The sequence below is a fragment of the Procambarus clarkii genome, chromosome 26 (assembly GCF_040958095.1).
Source record: "Procambarus clarkii isolate CNS0578487 chromosome 26, FALCON_Pclarkii_2.0, whole genome shotgun sequence".
Classification (NCBI taxonomy): Eukaryota; Metazoa; Arthropoda; class Malacostraca; order Decapoda; family Cambaridae; genus Procambarus; species Procambarus clarkii.
Window position 1 is genome coordinate 15,693,436 of NC_091175.1, and position 22,637 is coordinate 15,716,072.

The 22,637-nt window shown below is 49.7% G+C and overlaps 1 protein-coding gene across 1 annotated transcript in view; it reads left to right on the forward strand.

Moving 5' to 3' along the window:
* Positions 1-22,637, forward strand: part of Dad (Daughters against dpp) — a 164,869-nt gene that overhangs the window by 112,389 nt on the left and 29,843 nt on the right. Inside the window, exons 2-3 of the mRNA XM_045740187.2 lie at positions 1,247-1,300; positions 2,572-2,661. Coding sequence (XP_045596143.1) covers positions 1,247-1,300; positions 2,572-2,661 — 144 coding nt within the window. The remainder of the gene's footprint in view (positions 1-1,246; positions 1,301-2,571; positions 2,662-22,637) is intronic.

A 22,637-nucleotide genomic window follows, 5' to 3' on the forward strand; every position in this document is an offset into this window, starting at 1 on the left:
GCTTGGGTTAGGAGCTTTCTTTTTGTTAGGTTGGTTTGGATTGTTTAAGGTTGGGGGCCAGGATTTTAAACCCAACCTAACCCAACATAGCCTAACAGCCTGGGGCCGAGGTTGGGGAGTAGAAGAACTCCCAGAACCCCATCAACCAGAGCTTAACACAGCCTCGCCATATTCTGTATACTGTCTTGACAATCAGAACACCACTTTTGTTGAAAGGCGTGAGTACGACCAGACCAAACAGAGTGCATAGTCTGTATTTACAAGATTTTTTTTTATCTTTATTTAAGAAAATACAATATAAATCATATATACATAAGTTTTACAAGACTATACTACATTATAATTCTCAGTGAACAAGTGTTTCATTATCACAGAACATGAGCTTTAAAACCCCTGAATGTTATACTTATTTTTCTTTAAATGATTTACAAAAAATGGAGATTATATTTACATTAATTTACAGGGGGAAATTATTGACTGATGGACAAGTTCGCCAGCGTCATGAGGTGCTGTTGACGCAATGGTGTTAATGGATATTAATTTTCATTATTCATTTTCAATATTTGTTTTGTTTGTTGCTAATGGACACTTACATCTGCTGGCCTGTAAACACTGTAAACAATTTATTCTGGTAATTATATGATGCTTTAAGTTCAGATGAATATGCATGTTCATCCCTGTCTAAAACGTTAGCTTCTGAGTCAAATTTATGTCATTACTGTCATTTTGAGATTATATAAACATAAGTGATATTGTTAGTAGTAGTTTGTCCATCTATTTGGAGTGACTGGTAGAGAAACAGCCGCGCTCACTGCAGGTCAGTGTTCGATCCCCCATTGGTCCCCTAGTGGCTAGGCACATTTCCTTCACGTCATTGTGTTATCCCATCGCCTATCCTGCCCATATATATATCCCTTCCATGTGCTATCACTGCGTTATCTTCCTCATAAACACTCCCACCTGGTATTATAAGTAATAATAACAATAATTGGGAGATTAATTTTAATTATCAGGGGGAAAGCGCCAAGCCATTACGACTTTATAGCACTTGAAAGGGATCAGGATTAGGATCTTGGATGAGACGGGGGAGAAGGAATGGTACCCAATGACCTGGACAGTCGGGGATTGAACGCCGACCAGTATGATTCCAGACCGTCGCTCTACCCTCCAGTCAAAGTGGTTGGGTAATAATTGGGAGAGTGCGTATGTAAATGAGGGACTAATGATATATTTTTCTCCATTTCAGAATCCCCACCTCCGCCTTATTCTAGATTCAGCGTCGATCTCCTGAGGCCAGAAGGTGAGTGGCTCAATATAGGTTTTTGTCTTAAGAAATGATGTGTAGGCTTACATATACTTGTAAGTCACAATTACATATACTTGTAAGTCACAATTACATATACTTGTAAGTCACAATTACATATACTTGTAAGTCACAATTACATATACTTGTAAGTCACAATTACATATACTTGTAAGTCACAATTACATATACTTGTAAGTCACAATTACATATACAGAGGAGTCACAATTACATATACAGAGGAGTCACAATAGCGTGGATGAACAATGGTGATCCACGTTGGATCGTGGCACTCCGCACAAAAATCACAATAGCGTGATGCATTAGGGTTCGAACCTACGTCCGAGAGCATCCCAGACGCTGCCTCAATCGACTGAGCTACGACATGGTCAAAAGAACTCCTGGTTGCAATTCTTTTGACCATGTCGCAGCTCAGTCGATTAAGGCAGCGTCTGGGATTCTCTCGGACGTAGGTTCGAACCCTCGTCACGGCCCTTGTGGATTTGTTCATCATTGACAATAGTTCTGTCCGTCACGACTTATAAGGGTCCAGGATGGCCCAATAAGGGTCCAGGATGGCCCAATAAGGGTCCAGGATGGCCCAATAAGGGTCCAGGATGGCCCAATAAGGGTCCAGGATGGCCCAATAAGGGTCCAGGATGGCCCAATAAGGGTCCAGGATGGCCCAATAAGGGTCCAGGATGGCCCAATAAGGGTCCAGGATGGCCCAATAAGGGTCCAGGATGGCCCAATAAGGGTCCAGGATGGACCAAAACGTTGTCACTAGTGTGTGTTGGTGTGTTAGAGGGGGGGGGGTCTAGGACACTGATGATCAACCACGTTGTTGTGGCTTGTTCTCTGCATACTTGTCATAGGTAAAGATAGCTGGCATAATAACAATGTGTAAGAGACTTGGACTATCAGTAACTGTTTAAAACATGCTATTCAACAGCAGTTAATACTGCAGTCTAATTTAAAACAGATATAAAAAAAAATATTCAACCCAATGGAGAAAAATCTTTGGATCAGTGCAATGGAAGTGACGTCTCATCCTCAAGATGGTTGTCTTACCCACTAGACCTCAATAAGCTTAAGAAACTATATAATCTCAAGGGCCACCAGGATCTAAAAGAGATCTGAGGCACCATGGCAATACTCCAAAGACTTTCTCACTCTCTTGGATATATCACGTTATTGTTTGTGACTTGTAAGAGAAGGCGGTGATGGTGAAGATGTGTGTCTTAACTACTCCTGTCTTGGGGGTCCAGATGCGGCGCCGAGCGAAGAGGTGGACTGTTTGGTGGAATCACAAGAGACGGGAGGCTCACATCAGTACACCTACTCCACACATGGGACTGGTAAGTGACACTTCTCTTCCATCAACTGTTCCGTTTACTATTCCATCTACCATCACCACCCGTAACTGTCTTCCAGGTTCAACCCCACTAACAGGCTGTCTCAAATCATCCCGGCTACCATTGCTCAATGCAAATTTGATTCATCATTGTAGTCAACTTTCATCACTCGACCAAAGATCGCGCGAAATTATCTTCGCGACTTGGCGCCTCTTTTGACAGGTACTTGCTTGTATTAGCCGAGTTCACTGTACTAATCAACGGTCTTGGCGTGAAGTTGATTGAAACGAAAAAGGTTTCAGGTGGATGGAGAATGCGTCAAGGGGGCTGCAGCTAGTATAGAGATCTGCAGCTAGGATAGGGGTCTACGTCAGGGGCTGCAGCTAGGATAGAGATCTGAAGCTAGGATAGGGGTCTACGTCAGGGGCTGCAGCTAGGATAGAGATCTACGTCAGGGGGCTGCAGCTAGGATAGAGATCTACGTCAGGGGGCTGCAGCTAGGATAGAGATCTACGTCAGGGGGCTGCAGCTAGGATAGAGATCTACGTCAGGGGCTGCAGCTAGGATAGAGATCTACGTCAGGGGCTGCAGCTAGGATAGGGGTCTACGTCAGGAGCTGCAGCTAGGATAGAGATCTACGTCAGGGGGCTGCAGCTAGGATAGAGATCTACGTCAGGGGGCTGCAGCTAGGATAGGGGTCTACGTCAGGGGGCTGCAGCTAGGATAGGGGTCTACGTCAGGGGGCTGCAGCTAGGATAGGGGTCTACGTCAAGGGCTGCAGTTAGGATAGAGATCTGCAGCTAGGATAGGGGTCTACGTCAAGGGCTGCAGTTAGGATAGAGATCTACGTCAGGGGGCTGCAGCTAGGATAGGGTTCTACGTCAAGGAACTTCAGTTAGGATAGAGATCTGTATCAGGGGGGCAGGGATGAATCCGAGGGAATTTCATAATCAATTTGTTCTTGGCAAGGGTTTAACTCTCTCGTAAATCCGTCTGATAAATGTTCAGTGAACACGTTAAAATGTAATCGTGTCTTACGCACTCTGCGTAGTCTCTGCGTTCAACGTTCCCATTGGTAGACGAGGTAGTACTGGTAGATAGTTCATTCTGAACAGGTACTTCAGAATGTACTTAGGAACTTTCTTCTTTTAGTCAGCGGATAGCAGGGGAAACTTTTTGTGTAATTCTTGTGTATGCTTCTATTGTGTTTAAGGAATTCGAAATTTGCGGATAAAATGTCGCAATAACAAGTTATCTTGAGGTTATCTTGATGATTTCGGGGCTTTAGTGTCCCCGCAGCCCGGTCCTCGACCAGGCCTCCACCCCCAGGAAGCAGCCCGTGACAGCTGACTAACACCCAGGTACCTATTTTACTGCTAGGTAACAGGGGCATAGGGTGAAAGAAACTCTGCCCATTGTTTCTCGCTGACGTCCGGGATCGAGCCCGGGACCACAGGATCACAAGTCCAGGGTGCTGTCCGCTCGGCCGACCGGCTCCCCAAGTTAGAATCCACAAATAGAAATGTTTTGTATTTTGAATTATATGTATAGTAATAAATAAAGAGGCATTTGTTGAACCTTTGTCAAATGTTGGGAATTTTTTCCTTGGGACAATTTAATTAGTGTAATTTATTACGTACAATTCCCCCGAGCACTGAAGACTGGCGGGAATTGGCCGCTATACGAAGGAGGCCTGGTCGAGGACCGGGCCGCGGGGACGCTAAGCCCCGAAATCACCTCAAGATAACCTCAAGATAACTACACGACATAAAGACGTTGACATATCTTAGCAACGGACCGTTCGAGAACAGTTGAGCCGCAGAGGTCTTCCCGCCACCCTAAAAATGGGTTGGGGGGTAGGGGAGGGGAGGGGGGGGCAGGGGGTGTGCCCTCTGGGTCAACCTCGTAACACACTAGCATACTACGACTTAACTAGGAGGGGGGGTGGGGGTGCGTAGAAGCGTCCTTGACCATCGAAGTGGCTGAGAGCCCGCGAAGACAATAGGGGGCAGAGGGGGGGGTTGGGGGTGTTAAGGGGGGAGATTGTTCAGAAGCACTAAGATAATTACTTCGCTAGGCCTATTTTATTTTTATTTTTTTATTATTCGTAACTACGGTTTTGCCCCATATTCCAACGATGTCGGTTTCTTCCATATCGCGGGTAGATAAGACTTGGTGGGTAGGTTGTGGTGGTGGGGGGGGGGTTAGTAGAGATCTCCATGGCGCGGGCGCGCGCGCATCATCTGAACGAACACTTTCAGATATCATCGTTCCCGCCCACTTCGTGAGCATTTTGGATATTGTTTCAACTATCTTTTTTTTTTATCTGGCTCTTAAACGTCAGAAAGTAATTTGGAATTTGTCTCCTCGCCTTCTTGCACTTCGCCTGTAACCTTCAAGAGACAACGCCTCGTGTCTGCAAACGTCATTTGGTGGCTAACATCTGGGAAGGAATCTTAATTGTGGTAAATGGTTGTGTTAGACGGTGAGAGAGACGGGCGTCGGGGAGTCTGGCCACCCCACACACATGCCCCAAGTCACATACACCAAAATACGCTTCCTCTGTCTTGACGTTATTGCCCAATGCACCTTAATCCATTGCGGCTTGAGGAGTTGGACGAGGAGGGGACGAGGACCAGGAGGAGGAGGAGGATGAATGGCCCTTGAGTTCGCTGGTGCAAGAACCCCTTCCTGGCTTGCCCTTGACTCGCATCTTATCATTAGTACGGTTGGGTCGTGACCACCGTAGCCAGCTAAACGTCAACATGGCATATCTCGTTTATGATGCCTGTGAACACTTTTGTGTAGATGTAAACAGTGTTTGGCTTGTTTATAACTAGCGCTTGTCTTACTGATGCCAGCTTTTAGCTGCATTTGTTTTGCTTATACTGTATATGGCGCCTATTCTTGGCAGTTGCAAACCTGGGCGAGTATCTATCGTGTTCTTAGAAAACCTATACGGCTTTGTTCAGTTATAGAGCGTTTGTGAATTTTCAAAGTTCGTACACTGATTGATAAATGTAAACAAAGCCGCCGTCAGTAAGGACAAATGTAAAGGTTTCGTAAATGGACACGGTAAATGGTGGCCCTGTGGCCTTTGGGGATTAGTGAGATTATCATAATAGGTCTGAAGTAATGGTACTAGTGAAGTAATGGTACTAGTAAAGTAATGGTACTAGTGAAGTAATGGTACTAGTGAAGTAATGGTACTAGAGGTGGTAGCCCACTTGTGTTAGTTAATTTGTCCTGCTCAAGTGGCTAATTTGGGCAAAGGATCTGCTTGCCTTCTCAGAACACTTGGGTGCGTCGTTAGTCCTCTCCTTTGGGTACATCGTTAGCCCAGCTCCCCCCACCCCCCTCCCTCCTCTGGGGAAGCTATTGCTATCTTGGTGGGTGATTAGAGATGTGAGCAGCCGTGGTGCTCGTCTCCCACCTCACCAATTATTATTAACATTTTTATTGACAAAATTAATTACAATTTTGCCTAATCTGAGGATTTTGATAGGTCTTATTAAAGTGAGGATAATGCTAGTATTCACTGTCACGCAGGACAGAGGGTCATACATAAGACAATAGGTCTAAACTGTAGACTGAAGCACATATATATCATTGTTACAATCAATGTTTTAATGTATGGATACGTGAAAACAACTTTCTATTGTGCACTGCCACACAAGGGCAGGGATGAGTTCATAAGTGATACAGCTTAGAAGTATTATAAATAAAAATTGTTCTTCATTCTTTAAAATGGACAAGCAAATTTTGGGTAAATTGTTAGGATGTCGTCCAGAACACCTGAGTCAATAAAATAGTTACACAGTTGGTGGTACAATAGGCCAGGAGGTCTAAAGTCCTTTACGGTTTCACATTCATCAATATAGTGTTCTAGTGAATGCATTAAAGGTTTATCACAGAGTTTACAATCTGAATATTCTGGTAGTGGCTCAGCCTCACTAACCTGCCAGATGTGTCTATAGCCAAGGGGAATTCGCGCAATGACTACATCACATTGCCTGGTCCGGTTACTGTGCTGACCATACAAATACCTATTATTACAAAACTTGTCATAACTTTTAATACTGCAGCTTTCAGGTCTCTGGGCATTTCTTAGTTCTTCTAAATCTGAATTAATTTCTTTAATTTGTATGTTTCTAATAACTGCATTAGATAGTGCAAAGTCATAATCAATGTTTTCTTTCCTGCAAGCCTCATTGGCCAATTGATCTACAAAGTCATGTTTTCCAATAGCTGAAAACAGTCGTGAGACGCCACCCCCGTTCACGTCTCTAGAAGAAAATAAATGTCTTCTGATGGGCAGATTAAGTGACAGAAAGTTTGTGGCAGAAGACGAACTCGTCAGTCGTTACCTTCTGGGTACTAGTACTGTACTAGTACTGTACTAGTACTGTACCAGTACTGTACCAGTACTGTACCAGTACTGTACCAGTACTGCACTAGTACTGTACTAGTACTGTATTATCCCTCTCCCCCGCTTGCCATCCCACCAGGACCACGTGGGTAAAGTTAGTAAGTGGAATGCACCAGGAAGTGATGTGGTGGAGGCTGACTCCATACGCTGAGCCCAGGGCTTAGGAATCTGTACACCAGTAGATTGACGGTTGAGAGGCGGGACCAAAGAGCCAAAGCTCAACCCCCGCAAGCACAACTAGGTGAGTACGTGTGGGGAGGTGGTGGGGTGTCTGGGGTGGGGGGGGGGCGTTTGCCTGCCTTGTTACTGGCCGTCGCGAAGGAACAAGCTAAATAATCCTTTATCTTCAGCTTACTTAAGACTTCTCCCTCACCATACCCCTCATTCCATCACCCCCCGCTCTCCCTTCCTCCCCCCCCCTACCTTCTCCCCTACCTTCCCCCCTACCTTCTCCCCTACCTTCTCCCCTACCTTCCCCTCCCCCTCCCCTCTCCCTCCCCAGAGCAAGCTTCGTGTTGCATTAGCCGTTGTGAGAAGAAACACAAAAATCCCGTGTTCCTTTTTGTATTTTTTGAACTGGTAGGAATGTTGTGTATTTACTATTTGTGTCTGCAGGATCGAGCTTTAGGTCTTGGACCCCGCCTTTCTAACCAGTGTATTTGTCCTCTATTATATCTACTACATATATTTCTCTCTAACACTCTCTCACACCCACACCCAGGAAGCAGCCTGTAGCAGCTGTCTAACTCCCAGGTACCTATTTACTGCTAGGTAATAGGGACATCAGGGTGAAAGAAAGGCTATTGGAGTGTCATATCTACACTTGAAGATACAAGTGTGACTTCACCACCACCGCCTTGCGGGCGCCGTGTGTGTGTAGAGGACAACAACGAAGTTAATTACTTTCTGCATTAGTTACCCATTGTTTCTCGCCGGCACCCGGGATCGAATCCGAGACCACAGGAACACGCGTCCAGTGTTCTGTCTGCTCAGCCGCCGGCCAAGAGAGCAGACTTAAAATCTCTGCGATTCAGTCTGCTTTTACCTTTTTTTATGTAATTTTATTTAGTTCGTTTCCGTTTCTTAGCTTAGCTTGGGACCCGGTCGGCCTAGCGGACAGCACGCTGGACTTGTGATCCTGGGTTCGATCCCAGGCGCCGGCGAGAAACAATGGGCAGAGTTTCTTTCACCCTATGCCCCTGTTACCTAGCAGTAAAATAGGTACCTGGGTGTTAGTCAGCTGTCACGGGCTGCTTCCTGGGGGTGGAGGCCTGGTCGAGGACCGGGCCGCGGGGACACTAAAGCCCCGAAATCATCTCAAGATAACCTCAAGATAGCTTAAAATAATTTAAAAATGCGCTTTCTGGACTTGTGCAAAGATTACGACTGACGTTTGGCACTTATCGTAGTAAGGGACAAAACATATAATATGTCTGATGTAGCATACTGTTTCCCAGGAGGCTATCGTGTGTTTTCAATAGATATATGCTGCCACAGGACTTCTATAATGCTGCATTAGCTATAGACATTCAGGTAACTAATGCAGAAAGTAATTAACTTCGTTGTTGTCCTCTACACACACACGGCGCCCGCAAGGCGGTGGTGGTGAAGTCACACTTGTATCTTCAAGTGTAGATATGACACTCCAATAGCCTTGGAAACACTCCACTTACGCCTTGGAAACACTCCACTTACGCCTTGGAAACACTCCACTTACGCCTTGGAAACACTCCATTTACGCCTTGGAAACCTATTCACAAACTGATTGAATATTGAGAGGCGGAACCAGAGAGCTGAAACTCGGCCTCCCGCAAGAACAATTGCGTTTCAAGTTCGTTGTTAAACGTGACATCAACCTCTCAAACCCATTGAATAAAGCATCCAATCATTGCTCTCCAGTGAAAGGGGGGGGGTTTAGAACCAATCTGAGGGGAAGAGACTGTCTTGGGGAACGCTGGTGGCCTTCGGTGAGGCAGTTGAGTAGCCTTGATCTTCGAGTGACTGAGATTCTGACCTGGAAATATCCGCATTCCCCTAAACGGAGGGAGGTGGGAGGTGTTTTTCTTTCTGTAAGACTGGTGGCGCCAGCAGCCAAGAGGATGAGGAGAGGGTGGTGGGAGTTCTGTGAAGTATGAATGGACGTCTTCTCTCACGTCTTGGTACCTGTGTAAGCAGTCTCCCGCCCGTTGTCTTCTTAGTGCAATATCCTGTCTGATCAGCGGCGGCCCAGCGTCTAGGATATTGGGCCCCGCGTCTAGGATATGGGGGGCCCCGCGTCTAGGATATGGGGGGGCCTCGCTTCTAGGATATGGGGGGCCCAGCGTCTAGGATATGGGGGGGCCCCGCGTCTAGGATATGGGGGGCCTCGCTTCTAGGATATGGGGGGCCTCGCGTCTAGGATATGGGGGGCCCCGCGTCTAGGATATGGGGGGCCCCGCGTCTAGGATATGGGGGGCCTCGCATCTAGGATATGGGGGCCTCGCGTCTAGGATATGGGGGGGCCTCGCTTCTAGGATATGGGGGGCCCAGCGTCTAGGATATGGGGGGCCCCGCGTCTAGGATATGGGGGGCCTCGCTTCTAGGATATGGGGGGCCTCGCGTCTAAGATATGGGGGGCCCCGCGTCTAGGATATGGGGGGCCCCGCGTCTAGGATATGGGGGGCCCCGCGTCTAGGATATGGGGGGCCTCGCATCTAGGATATGGGGGCCTCGCGTCTAGGATATGGGAGGCCCCGCGTCTATGATATGGGGGGCTCCGCGTCTATGATATGGGGGCCTCGCATCTAGGATATGGGGGCCTCGCGTCTAGGATATGGGGGGCCTTGCTTCTAGGATACGGGGGGCCTCGCTTCTAGGATACGGGGGCCCGCGTCTAGGATACGGGGGCCCGCGTCTAGGATACGGGGGCCCGCGTCTAGGATACGGGGGCCCGCGTCTAGGATACGGGGGCCCGCGTCTAGGATACGGGGGCCCGCGTCTAGGATATGGGGCCCCACGTCTAGGATATGGGGGCCCCTATTGTAGGGGGCCCCATATTGCTGGAATTATTGGAATTGTTTATCGTAGCCGTCGTTGATATTTTTACAGTAAAAATACGGAATGGCAATAGTCCTTTTTTGGCATTGCTGGCATGATATAAATACTTTAACGATACAAATGTCTGGCGACATTATTATTTTGAGTATTCTCAAGTCAACCGACTTGAGAATGGTCCAGGACGGACTGAAACGTCGTCGTCCCTTCACTTTCTAGTGTGTGGTTTGGTCAACATATCGAGTATTATTTTGAGCTCATCATGGTTCAGGTGGTAGTGCGTGTGCTTGGGCACGCTACAGTATGGTAGTTAATGTACCATAACTATCTGCTCGATCTCCTTATGTTCGTCCTATCCACTTAGACGGTTGAGCCGCGGCCGTGCTGATTGCAGAGTCTACGTTCGATTCCCCAAGCAGTTGGATTTTTATTCTTGCCTCGTATCGTATCACAGTTTAATCACACTAATTCAGCGCTTTTCCAGATAATTGCGTTACGTTTCTGGAGGAAGGAACCCCGGACCGTGTGGGTGGGGGCTGCATGCCCAAACCCATCCACAAGCTGCGTACGTACACACATACAAATCACAGTAGCTTGATGCATCAAATGAACAAATCCACAAGTAACATGTGGCACATTCGATTAAGGCGCGTCTGGGATCCTCTCGGACGTAGGTTCGAACCCTCATCACGGCCCTTGTGGATTTGTTCGTGCGTTAGGTAGCTACCAGCACTACGCCGGGTGGAGAGTGAGCCTTTGTGGACCTAATAGCCCTGGGGAGGTTGTTAGGCCTCCAGGCCAATAGGCCCAAAGTCTCCTGCGCTGTTTGACCAGACTGTGATGTCTGCCCCACACGGGGGAGGGGAGGGGGGGGGTCTCCCCACTCCAGCTACTGAGTCACTGCGCATAGCTAGAGTCATTTGTTCCACTCAAGGAAGTTAATTTGCTCCGTCGCCATTTTTTGGTTCACCTCTTTTTTGTGTGTGTGTACTTTTCTCTTGTTTATCCGTTGCGGAGCTCTTATAATGTTTACTGTTTCCCCTTCCACTTTCTCGCGTATTTCTCCTCCCTTCCTTTTCCTCCGTCCTCCCATAAGTCATCCGTTTATTTTCCTCGTGATTCCGTATCTTAACTTTGGAATGTCTTTTTCTCCTGCCAGAGTCATATAGTTGTCATATCCTTGATGAACATCTTGGCGCGTCATGCCAAGTTCTCTCGCCTCCTACTCCTTATTTTCTCTTCTAATATATAATATAAAATGAACTTCTTTTTATAAGTGTCTTGTGTTTCAAGCCCTCTTGCTAAGACGCTGTGAAGGGCCTTTAAACAAGGTGGGAAAAATGTGGAGGTCTCTGTGGAGAAAGGCTCCAGCTTGCCTGGTCTTTCATACTCTGCCATCTCTTCTCTCCAACCACTTGGGCTGGACGGTAGAGCGACGGTCTCGCTTGATGCAGGTCGGCGTTCAATCCCCCGACCGTCCATAAGTGGTTGGACACCATTCCTTTCCCTCCCCGTCCCATCCCAAATCCTTATCCTGACCCCTTCCCAGTGCTATATAGTCGTAATGGCTTGGCGCTGTCTCCTGATACTTTCCTTCCTTCTCTATACATATTATTTTATATATAGTATCTATAAATTTATATATATATATATATATATATATATATATATATATATATATATATATATATATATATATATAAATATGCGGAAAAACCACGTGTGAAAAATAGAGAATGCTAAACGCGTTTTCGGCTCAATTTGCTTTCATCAGAGCATTTTAGAATGAAGTGCCCAATTCACCTTTTTTAGCTTCATTCTAAAATGCTCTGATGAAGGCGATTTAAGCCGAAAACGCGTTTAACATTCTCTATTTTTCACACGTGGTTTTTCTGCATACTTGGATCAAGAGTTTTTGTGATCGTTGTGACATATATAAGTACGTAATAGGGGAACGTTGGACTCTACTAACTAGGACATACTAGGAATGGATTGCAGTGTTCCTTTGGGTTTATTTTTCTAAGGTCAAAGTTTGTACTGTGTGCTAGCTGTGAAGTGTTATACCTGCAGCACCAGGGGCCCAGATTCGTAAGTGCTTGCGTAACTACTTCGTGAATCTGACCCCAGGTCCGTAAGTGCTTGCGTAACTACTTCGTGAATCTGACCCCAGGCCCGTAAGTGCTTGCGTAACTACTTCGGGAATTTGGCCTCTGGCTAGGACTTAGAGCGGCCCATAATGGTCCTGCGAAAAGGCGTCCCGGAGCTGGCAACGAGGGCCAAGATTCACAAGGCGTAACACTTACGAAACCTGTGTATCTTTCTACAGTCTGGGGCAGCTTTGCATATATTAAACAGTTTATGAACTTCGTAGCACTACGAGGTTATTTAGAACAAAAATAACTTTGAATTGTGAAGTTTCGAAGCTCGTAATCTGTTTAATAAATGTAAAAGTCGATAGAATTGACGAAAGATGTACGTGTTTCGTAGGGGGTTCCCAGAAAATAGTTGATGAAGCCAGGCCGAGGTACAGAACGTTTGACCGGTCAGAGAAGGAACTGATAGTTCCTTTTATCTGATAGTTAGATAAAATAGTCTATTGTATATATACTTCTACTGGAACATATACTTGCTATCTGTCAAATTATGTCAGTGTCAAGTTGTCAAGATGTCAAGTTATCACCGGACATAACAGGCCGGGATGGGGGTGACGTAGAACAACTCTCGGAACTTCCGCCAGGTATACTCCAGGTAGCTTACAGTCTCTACAAGGTATATTTACTTGTTGAAGTACTTTCTAGAAGACATGTGACATGTTATCGAATTGGTTATAAGTAAAGGAGTTGTCATCACAAGAGGTGAACTCCATATATAGTTGACTCTTGTGGGGTTTTGGGATGGGTGTTTGTGGCGGGTTTGTGGTTGAAATAGGTGGCATGAATGGTCTTGTTTATGGGTAGTTCTGCGCGGGTCTCAAGCCTCTGGCTGGCCTGTAATACTGATATTAGTATTACTTAGGCGCTGGATGAGTGCTTGACATGTATGTTGGTTTCATTAAGGTTAGGGGGTCACTGTGTTTGTTAACTTGTTGAAGACACTGAAAGAGTAGTGTGATTTGATTTCTAACTGCAGTGTATTAGGTAATGTTCCATTGGTCTGACGGGTATTTCTCCACAATGCAGACATTTCCTCTCATCTGGAACCTGCAATCCTAGTTCCAATGTACATGGGTATTCCCAGGTGAATGTGAAGCACATACCAGTGTTCTAGATGAGGAAGATGTGCACTTAGATGAGGAAGATGATCCTGTAGGCAGACGAGGAGTCACAATAACGTGGCTGAAATATGTTGACCAGACCACACACTAGAAAGTGAAGGGACGACGACGTTTCGGTCCGTCCTGGACCATTCTCAAGTCGATTGTGTACTCACCTAATTGTGCTTGTGGGGGGGGGTTGAGCTTTGGCTCTTTGGTCCCGCCTCGTGGTTTGACTATATTGCTCCTGTGGGCCGTTGACAACAGGCTAAGATGACGATACGCGAGGTGTTTCCGGTAGAGACAGGTGGACGGGGGGTGCCACTACACCATTGTCACCGTGCCAGACATGCTCTCTCTCTCTCTCGTGTCACAGGCTAGCCTCGTGCTCTTCCCAGAAGGTGCTTGGACTCCTCTCTTGATGTAGGCGGCGCCTGCGTCACGGTTGGTCACGTAGCTCCTTAAACCTTCAATCAAGATGGACAGCGTAGCTTTCAAGTATCATAGGAATTATACGTATTAACGCCGCGCTTTGTGATTCACGTATAAGGAGTTTCTTGCCCTTTGAAGACTTGATAACGCTGGCGAACCATAAACCTGGTAGTGGTTAGAAGGTTAATACATTTTTCCAGCAGCAGGGCCCCCGCAGACGAGAGCAGGGCGCCCCCGCGGGCAGCCCCTCTAAGAGCAGGACGCCCCCGCGGGCAGCCCCTCTAAGAGCAGGGCGCCCCCGCGGGCAGCCCCCTCCAGGAGCAGGGCGCCCCCGCGGGCAGCCCCTCTAGGAGCAGGGCGCCCCCGCGGGCAGCCCCCTCCAGGAGCAGGGCGCCCCCGCGGGCAGCCCCTCTAGGAGCAGGGCGCCCCCGCGGGCAGCCCCTCTAGGAGCAGGGCGCCCCCGCGGGCAGTGTTTGTGACCCCTGACAGGCACTTACATACGGTGCGCTGCTCCACGAAAAAGCACTCCAGCTCGACGGTGATAATTCCGACAGTTTACAAATGTTAGAGACGCGCCGGTCCTACACATGGGACAGAGCTTCTGGGGTGAAAGGTTGTCATTACTCAATTCTTTAAAATGGGAAGGGCTCGCGGAATGGAGAGTGACACGCATTTCTTATATCTGTGGCTATGTAGGCCAACGACTGAACCTTTCACAGGATGCAACCCACTACAATTTAATTGAGCACGGGGAAATAAACAAATATTTGAAATCAAGTCTGACAGCACAATGCATTAGAGAAAGTGTTCCGATCCTGTATCTAAGAAAGCTTTTTCGTCTCTTCAAAGCCTGTATCCTGTATGTAAGAAAACTTTTTCGTCTCTTCAAAGCCTGTATCCTGTATGTAAGAAAACTTTTCATCTCTTCAAAGCTTTTTTTGTAGTGTGTCTCGGTTGTAGGGTTGTGTGTGTCCTATGACTGGTATAAAGCAACTTACCTAAGTGTAAGGTAAGGTGTTTATCAAGAGAAGCCCTCAAGCCCGTATGACTATATTGCAAGGGAATGTACAGACAATTACGGGCTATTCATGCCCATGCCACCTCTTGGGGTGTCACGGGAGACATCTCCCGTCACGCAGGGTGCAATCGCACCTCCACAGATCTCCAGTGTCATCTATTGATACTGGTAATGGCTCAAAAGGGCCACCACTTACGGGCTATTCATGCCCGTGCCACCTTTTGGGTGGCTTAATCTTCATCAATCAATCACCGGCCACTGTGCCAGAAGCGAGGCCGTCGTTCTACCGATGGTTAACTGTATAACTCTCAAGAATTCCGAAAATAGTTTTTAATTGCGAAGATGCAGATTTGTCCCAATGTTTCAAGAATTTGTCCCATTAGGCCAGGCTTGACTTGTGAGAGTTTGGTCCACCTGGCTGTTGCTTGGAGCGGCCCGCAAGCTCACATATACCTGCTTGATGGGGTTCTACTCCCCCAAGCCCGGCCTGACTTGTGAGAGTCAAGGTTGCTATCCCGTAGCCCGTCCAGTAGCGCCGTTTGTGCGACTGTCGCCAAAATATTATCGTGAGCATAGCATGTTGCTGCCTCCACTCCCTCTCGCAGTCACTTGTGAAGTGTCAACACCTTCACCTATACTTAGCTGGCTCTAACCTTGACTGTTCTGTCATGAAGCTAAACTACGTCGCCCAGCTACTCTTCACGACTGTTGTGTACAACCTGTCAGGCCTGGCCTCGGGCCGGGCTTGGGGAGTGGAGAAACTCCCAGAACCCCATCAGGCCTGGCCTCGGGCCGGGCTTGGGGAGTGGAGGAACTCCCAGAACCCCATCAGGCCGGGCTTGGGGAGTAGAGGAACTCCCAGAACCCCATCAGGCCGGGCTTGGGGAGTAGAGGAACTCCCAGAACCCCATCAAGCCTGGCCTCGGGCCGGGCTTGGGGAGTAGAGGAACTCCCAGAACCCCATCAGGCCGGGTTGGGGAGTAGAGGAACTCCCAGAACCCCATCAAGCCTGGCCTCGGGCCGGGCTTGGGGAGTGGAGGAACTCCCAGAACCCCATCAAGCAGGTATATGTGGGCCTGCGGGCCGCTCCAAGGAACAGCTTGGTGGACCAAACTCTTACAAGTCAAGCCTGGCCTCGGGCCGGGCTTGGGCAGTAGAAGAACTCCCAGAACCCCATCAAGCAGGTATTAAGCAAGTATCATTTCCATTCACGGACAACGGAATGACAGCCATATGATGAGCTTGTCGTAATAGCGGCTTGTTCCTCTCGCGAAAAGATATTTCGCTTAATTGTACTAAATGGAGAGCGTATGCAGTGGAAATTGACTATCAGGAGAAGGTGCTAAGCCAGACTGACTGGAAATCAGGAGTGGCGGGAAGGGCACGGAAGGCGTCGTTGTGGAAATTATAGAGGTTACTGGGGAGGAAACAGACTATTTGCTAGAGGAAAGTTAAAAAAAGTTAATTGCAGCTTGTGGAGAGGAAATGAGCGGCAGGTGGGGTGAGAGGTTAGTTACATGGTGTTTAGTGGGGGGGGGGGTTGCTCAATGGCTGTGATCTAACTCCCCTCACCACCCCACACCCCCCCTAACCCCCTCCCCCCTTCTAGTCGCTGGAAAGGGCATTGTACCTCTTATATGCAGGATTGCAAAAGTAATAATACTTTTTTTCTATGCCGAGATCTGGGCTTATTGCTAGTATTAGGGCGCTCTTGCTTTCTCAACAGTCACCACGGGTTGTTACATTAATTGTTTGCGGGTAATTCGCGCAGAAGTAGACGCTGTTTGCGTAGATGGTTAGTTTATTAGTAACAAAAGTTGACATGTTGGGCTTGCGGGTCGCTCCAAGCAACAGCCTGGTGGACCAAACTCTCACAAATCGAGGCCAGGCTTGGGGAGTAGAAGAACTCTCAGAACCCCATCAAGCAGGTATACTATATACACAGGTCAAATGATTGAGAGCGTGTGTGTGTGTGTGTGGGGGGGGGGGAGGGGTAGGTAGGTGTGCACTCTGTACCATTGTTCTTTCATACACACACATGAACAATCTTCCCTCCTACTGAAGGCGCGACATTTGTTACGCTATCGACGCCCCGGCGTAAAAATTGTGGTAGTTTAGGAACAGCATGAACAACCCGATATTGACGCTTCATTGCTCTAATGATTATCGGCTTCAATAGCCTAGGTTCTGACGCCTCTAATTAGACACAAACGCTGCATTACATTTTTTTACGGAAGGGAAAATGGAAGGAGCGGCCTTGTTTAATATGGGCTGGTGCTGGCGCCGACCTGCTTCAGTCGTATTATTTGTCGCCTCTCCACCGTCCCGACCGTGATTGGCGTCAAGTGTCAGGGCGGTGGCGTCAGGAGGTCGGTGGTGAGTATGGCGAGGCAGAGGAATGCCACTTGGCGCCAGAAGGTTGTTGTTTCATTCACGTAGGGTCGGCCTTAACGTTGGCGCCAGGCGGGGTCAGGCGCTTGCCAAAACTGCTACTACGGCCCGTGGCGCGTCGCAACACCTCCGGCGGGGAAATACGAAGCTGCTTCCCCCCGAAATTTGTGCACGAATGTGTATTGTGATGCCAGTTTTGTGAAGTTAAGGCGCAGGAGTGAAGGGAGCTAGGGAGCGGATGACGAGGGCTGGCGCCACACGAGTCTCGGCGACAGACAGGTAGCAGGGGCAACGGCGGTGTCAGCGGCGACGGCACCCCAGGAGAGCCAGTGTGACGCCGTCGCCTGGATGTCGCCGCTGGTGCGTCGCCACCGTGGGCCGCCTGCCGTAGTGAGTCCAGAACAACGTTACTCCCCCGCCTGGGCCCTGCCAAGACCTGCCATCAATTTTATGGGGGCGACGGCTATGGTGGCGGCGACGGCCAGGGCGACGCCAGCCTTCCCCTTCTCAGTTCTGGCGCCGTACCCCCTGCTCCAGCATGAACCCCTCTACCACCCATACTCCCACCCATACAACCCCCCCATACGACCGTATTTAATGGGTCGTATGGTGTCTTGTCGTGTACACAGCAGCCATGTCTGTGCGTATTTATGCTCCCGTGAGTCTTTGATGTTACTCCGGCGGCCTCCTGTTTACATCCTAGTGTCTCCAGTTGATCACTCTGGAGGCGCTCTTGGGCACCTGCCCGACCCGCCCACTCTTGTGCTATAGGACACATGTTTACACCAGTCATGTGTGTATATAGGGGAGATGAGGATCGTAGAGCACGCATAGTAGTGAGACATGACTGACTCCAGGCGTGAACACTGCTCTCACTGCACTTAGTACACTACTGTTGGTATGCAACCTGTGTTTACCTTGAGTCGCTTTCCTTCCCTTGTCTGGAACACTGGCCTCCTTGTCTGGAACACTGCCTCCCTTGTCTGGAACACTGGCCTCCTTGTCTGGAACACTGGCCTCCTTGTCTGGAACACTGGCCTCCTTGTCTGGAACACTGGCCTCCTTGTCTGGAACACTGGCCTCCTTGTCTGGAACACTGGCCTCCTTGTCTGGAACACTGGCCTCCTTGTCTGGAACACTGGCCTCCTTGTCTGGAACACTGGCCTCCTTGTCTGGAACACTGGCCTCCTTGTCTGGAACACTGGCCTCCTTGTCTGGAACACTGGCCTCCTTGTCTGGAACACTGGCCTCCTTGTCTGGAACACTGGCCCCTTGTCTGGAACACTGGCCTCCTTGTCTGGAGCACTGCCTCCCTTGTCTGGAGCACTGCCCCCCTTGTCTGGAACACTGGCCTCCCTTGTCTGGAACACTGGCCTCCCTTGTCTGGAACACTGGCCTCCTTGTCTGGAACACTGGCCTCCTTGTCTGGAACACTGGCCTCCTTGTCTGGAGCACTGCCTCCCTTGTCTGGAGCACTGCCTCCCTTGTCTGGAGCACTGCCTCCCTTGTCTGGAACACTGGCCTCCCTTGTCTGGAACACTGGCCTCCCTTGTCTGGAGCACTGCCTCCCTTGTCTGGAGCACTGCCTCCCTTGTCTGGAGCACTGCCTCCCTTGTCTGGAGCACTGCCTCCCTTGTCTGGAGCACTGCCTCCCTTGTCTGGAGCACTGCCTCCCTTGTCTGGAGCACTGCCTCCCTTGTCTGGAGCACTGCCTCCCTTGTCTGGAACACTGGCCTCCCTTGTCTGGAACACTGGCCTCCCTTGTCTGGAACACTGGCCTCCCTTGTCTGGAACACTGGCCTCCCTTGTCTGGAACACTGGCCTCCCTTGTCTGGAACACTGGCCTCCCTTGTCTGGAACACTGGCCTCCCTTGTCTGGAACACTGCCTCCCTTGTCTGGAACACTGGCCTCCTTGTCTGGAACACTGGCCTCCTTGTCTGGAACACTGGCCTCCTTGTCTGGAACACTGGCCTCCTTGTCTGGAACATTGGCCTCCTTGTCTGGAACACTGGCCTCCTTGTCTGGAACACTGGCCCCTTGTCTGGAACACTGGCCTCCCTTGTCTGGATCACTGGCCCCTTGTCTGGAACACTGGCCTCCCTTGTCTGGAACACTGACCTCCTTGTCTGGAACACTGGCCTCCTTGTCTGGAACACTGGCCTCCCTTGTCTGGAACACTGGCCTCCTTGTCTGGAACACTTCCCTTCAGCCACTCCCTTCTGTGTTGGATGGGGCTCTCACGAATCAAGCCAGGTCCCAGGCCCGACCCCAGGCCGGACCCCAGGCCGGACCCCAGGCCGGGCTTCAGGGCCGGGCTTCAGGGCCGGGCTTCAGGGCCGGGCTTCAGGGCCGGGCTTCAGGGCCGGGCCTCAGGGCTGGGCCTCAGGGACGGGCCTCAGGGACGGGCCTCAGGGACGGGCCTCAGGGACGGGCCTCAGGGACGGGCCTCAGGGCCGGGCCTCAGGCCGGACTTGGGGCGTGTAAGAACTCCCAGAACTCCCTCTGGGTAAGCCATGCCCTCGTCCTCCTGTGGCATTCCCTGTTCCATTACCTATTTGCTCTTCTCCCCCTCCCCACCTGCCTCGACCCTCCCCACCTGCCTCGCCCCTCCCCACCTGCCTCGCCCCTCCCCACCTGCCTCGCCCCTCCCCACCTGCCTCGCCCCTCCCCACCTGCCTCGCCCCTCCCCACCTGCCTCGCCCCTCCCCACCTGCCTCACCCCTCCCCACCACAGCTTTACCTCCATTAATGTTGGGATTCGACGCGTCTCGTCATGTCATTATGTCATAACGACATAATCCTCGCCGGGGGTTAAGACGTTTTCTGAACCACGAAAAGAAAGACGTTTGTTCTTCAGTTGCGAGAGATTTACGGGGTTAAGACATCTATTGGGGCGGTCAGTCGAAGGTATCGTATTAACCCCTTGATCTATGGACGTTATTTAGACGTTTGTGGGTATCTTGAGGTTATCTTGGGATGATTTCGGGGCTTAGAGTCCCCGCGGCCCGGTCCTCGACCAGGCCTCCTTTTTGTTACACATACCCAGGAAGCCGCCCGTAGCAGCTGTCTAACTCCCAGGTACCTATTTACTGTTAGGTGGACAGGGGCATCATGGTGAAAGAAACTCTGCCCATTTGTTTCCGCCTCCACCGGGGAGCGAACCCGGAACCTTAGGACTACGAATCCGAAGCGCTGACCACTCAGCTGTCAGGCCCCAAGGACTAACCCATCCTCCTTTACAGATGGTACTTTGTGGTCCAGCGCCTCACAGCTGGGTGGTCAGAGCTTCGGATTCGTAGTCCTGAGATTCCGGGCTCGATCCCCGGTGGAGGCGGAGACAAATGGGCAAAATCTTTCTTTCACCCTGTTGCCCCTGTTACCTAGCAGTAAATAGGTACCTGGGAGTTAAGACAGCTGCTACGGGCTGCTTCCTGAGGGTGGAGGCCTGGTCGAGGACCGGGCCGTGGGGACACTAAGCCCCGAAAGCATCTCAAGATAACCTCAAGAAAGGATTTTACAGTTACGTAATCGACAGTTAGATAGTAGAATTTAGAATTATTCACCTTTTAAAAAGTCTGAAAAAAAGGCTAAAAAACAAACAATTATTCCTAGGCCTGATCCTTGTTACCAGTGACAGGATGAACAACCCAGCGGGTTTTCTTCCTATTGGGGAGTGTTGTACATGCTGCTATGGCGGTGTGTCCACTCACAGGATGAGTGACGCTACCCAATACTGTCACTATGGCGGTGTGTCCACTCACAGGATGAGTGACGCTACCCAATACTGTCACTATGGCGGTGTGTCCACTCACAGGATGAGTGGCGCTACCCAATACTGTCACTATGGTGGTGTGTCCACTCACAGGATGAGTGGCGCTGCCCAATACTGTCACTATGGTGGTGTGTCCACTCACAGGATGAGTGACGCTGCCCAATACTGTCACTATGGCGGTGTGTCCACTCACAGGATGAGTGGTGCTGCCCAATACTGTCACTATGGCGGTGCGTCCACTCACAGGATGAGTGACGCTGCCCAATACTGTCACTGGCTGTGTCCACTCACAGGATGAGTGGCGCTGCCCAATACTGTCACTATGGCGGTGTGTCCACTCACAGGATGAGTGGCGCTGCCCAATATTGTCACTATGGTGGTGTGTCCACTCACAGGATGAGTGGCGCTGCCCAATACTGTCACTATGGCGGTGTGTCCACTCACAGGATGAGTGGCGCTGCCCAATACTGTCACTATGGTGGTGTGTCCACTCACAGGATGAGTGACGCTGCCCAATACTGTCACTATGGCGGTGTGTCCACTCACAGGATGAGTGACGCTGCCCAATAAACTCGCCCCTCGACGCAAAATTACAAATTCAATTAAATGATCCTTTGGAGTGTAGAGTGTGGCGGAGGAGCGGGCATGGGGGACATATCGAGTCATCCATTAAGCGTCGGTAATCATAAAAACGCCATGAAACCTTGCACTAAGACAATTAATTATCATGAGACAGCGATAAACTTGTATGATTGATTGTAGCAACTGCAACACACTTGGATAAGTGCCGCTGCCCGACAAACTAGCCCTCCAAGGAGGTTCAAACTGACACAATGAACTACTTGGATCATCGCAAAAGGAAAGCAGATTCTGCAAGAAGTCTGTCCATCTCTGTTCCCGCTCGCGTACATTAATTCCTATTGTAGTCGGTGTGTTTTCTTCGGTGCCCCCATTTTCCCCTTTGTTTACCAGCAGTCTCCCCTTGTCTACTGTGACCCGTTCCCTTCCCCCCTGGCCTGCTGTAGCCCCTGGCAACGTCCCTGGGGTGAGTGGGGCGGCGTGAGATCAACAAGGCGCTTACAGTCGACTTGTGGTGCTCAACACACACATCCAGGCAGTCGCCAGCACCCCCCCCCTCCCCCTTCTCCTATCTCTCCTTGCACTACCCCGCCTACTAATTCCACCTCCTCCCCCCCCCTCTTCCCTTCTACCTCCACCCCACAACCCTCCCCTACGACTCTCCCTCGCCCCTTGCCCATCTCCCTCCTCCCCCCCCCTCCCCACCCCTTCATTGGCGCCAGTGGCGTCATTACTACTTCTCAACCTCCTACCCTCTTTCCTTGTGCCATTACCTCTTTCTCCTTCGTTATTCCTTTCCGCTGCATCCCTCTTCCATTACGTTGTACGTCTATATCCATATCTCTCTATATCCATATACATCTTTATCTTACTAATTATCTACATTTTAACGTTTCCTAGTTTCTGGTCTTTGAAGTATGATGTCATTCGGTAAGCTACGATCTCACTCGCAGAGTTTAAACAAAGGAAAATTCCACAGAGAGTGAAAACACTGATCATTTATTCAAATTTCCGGAAGGGTATGCAAGAGGATGAGATCGCCAGTGTTCTGAGAGGTGAGTCAGGGGAAGA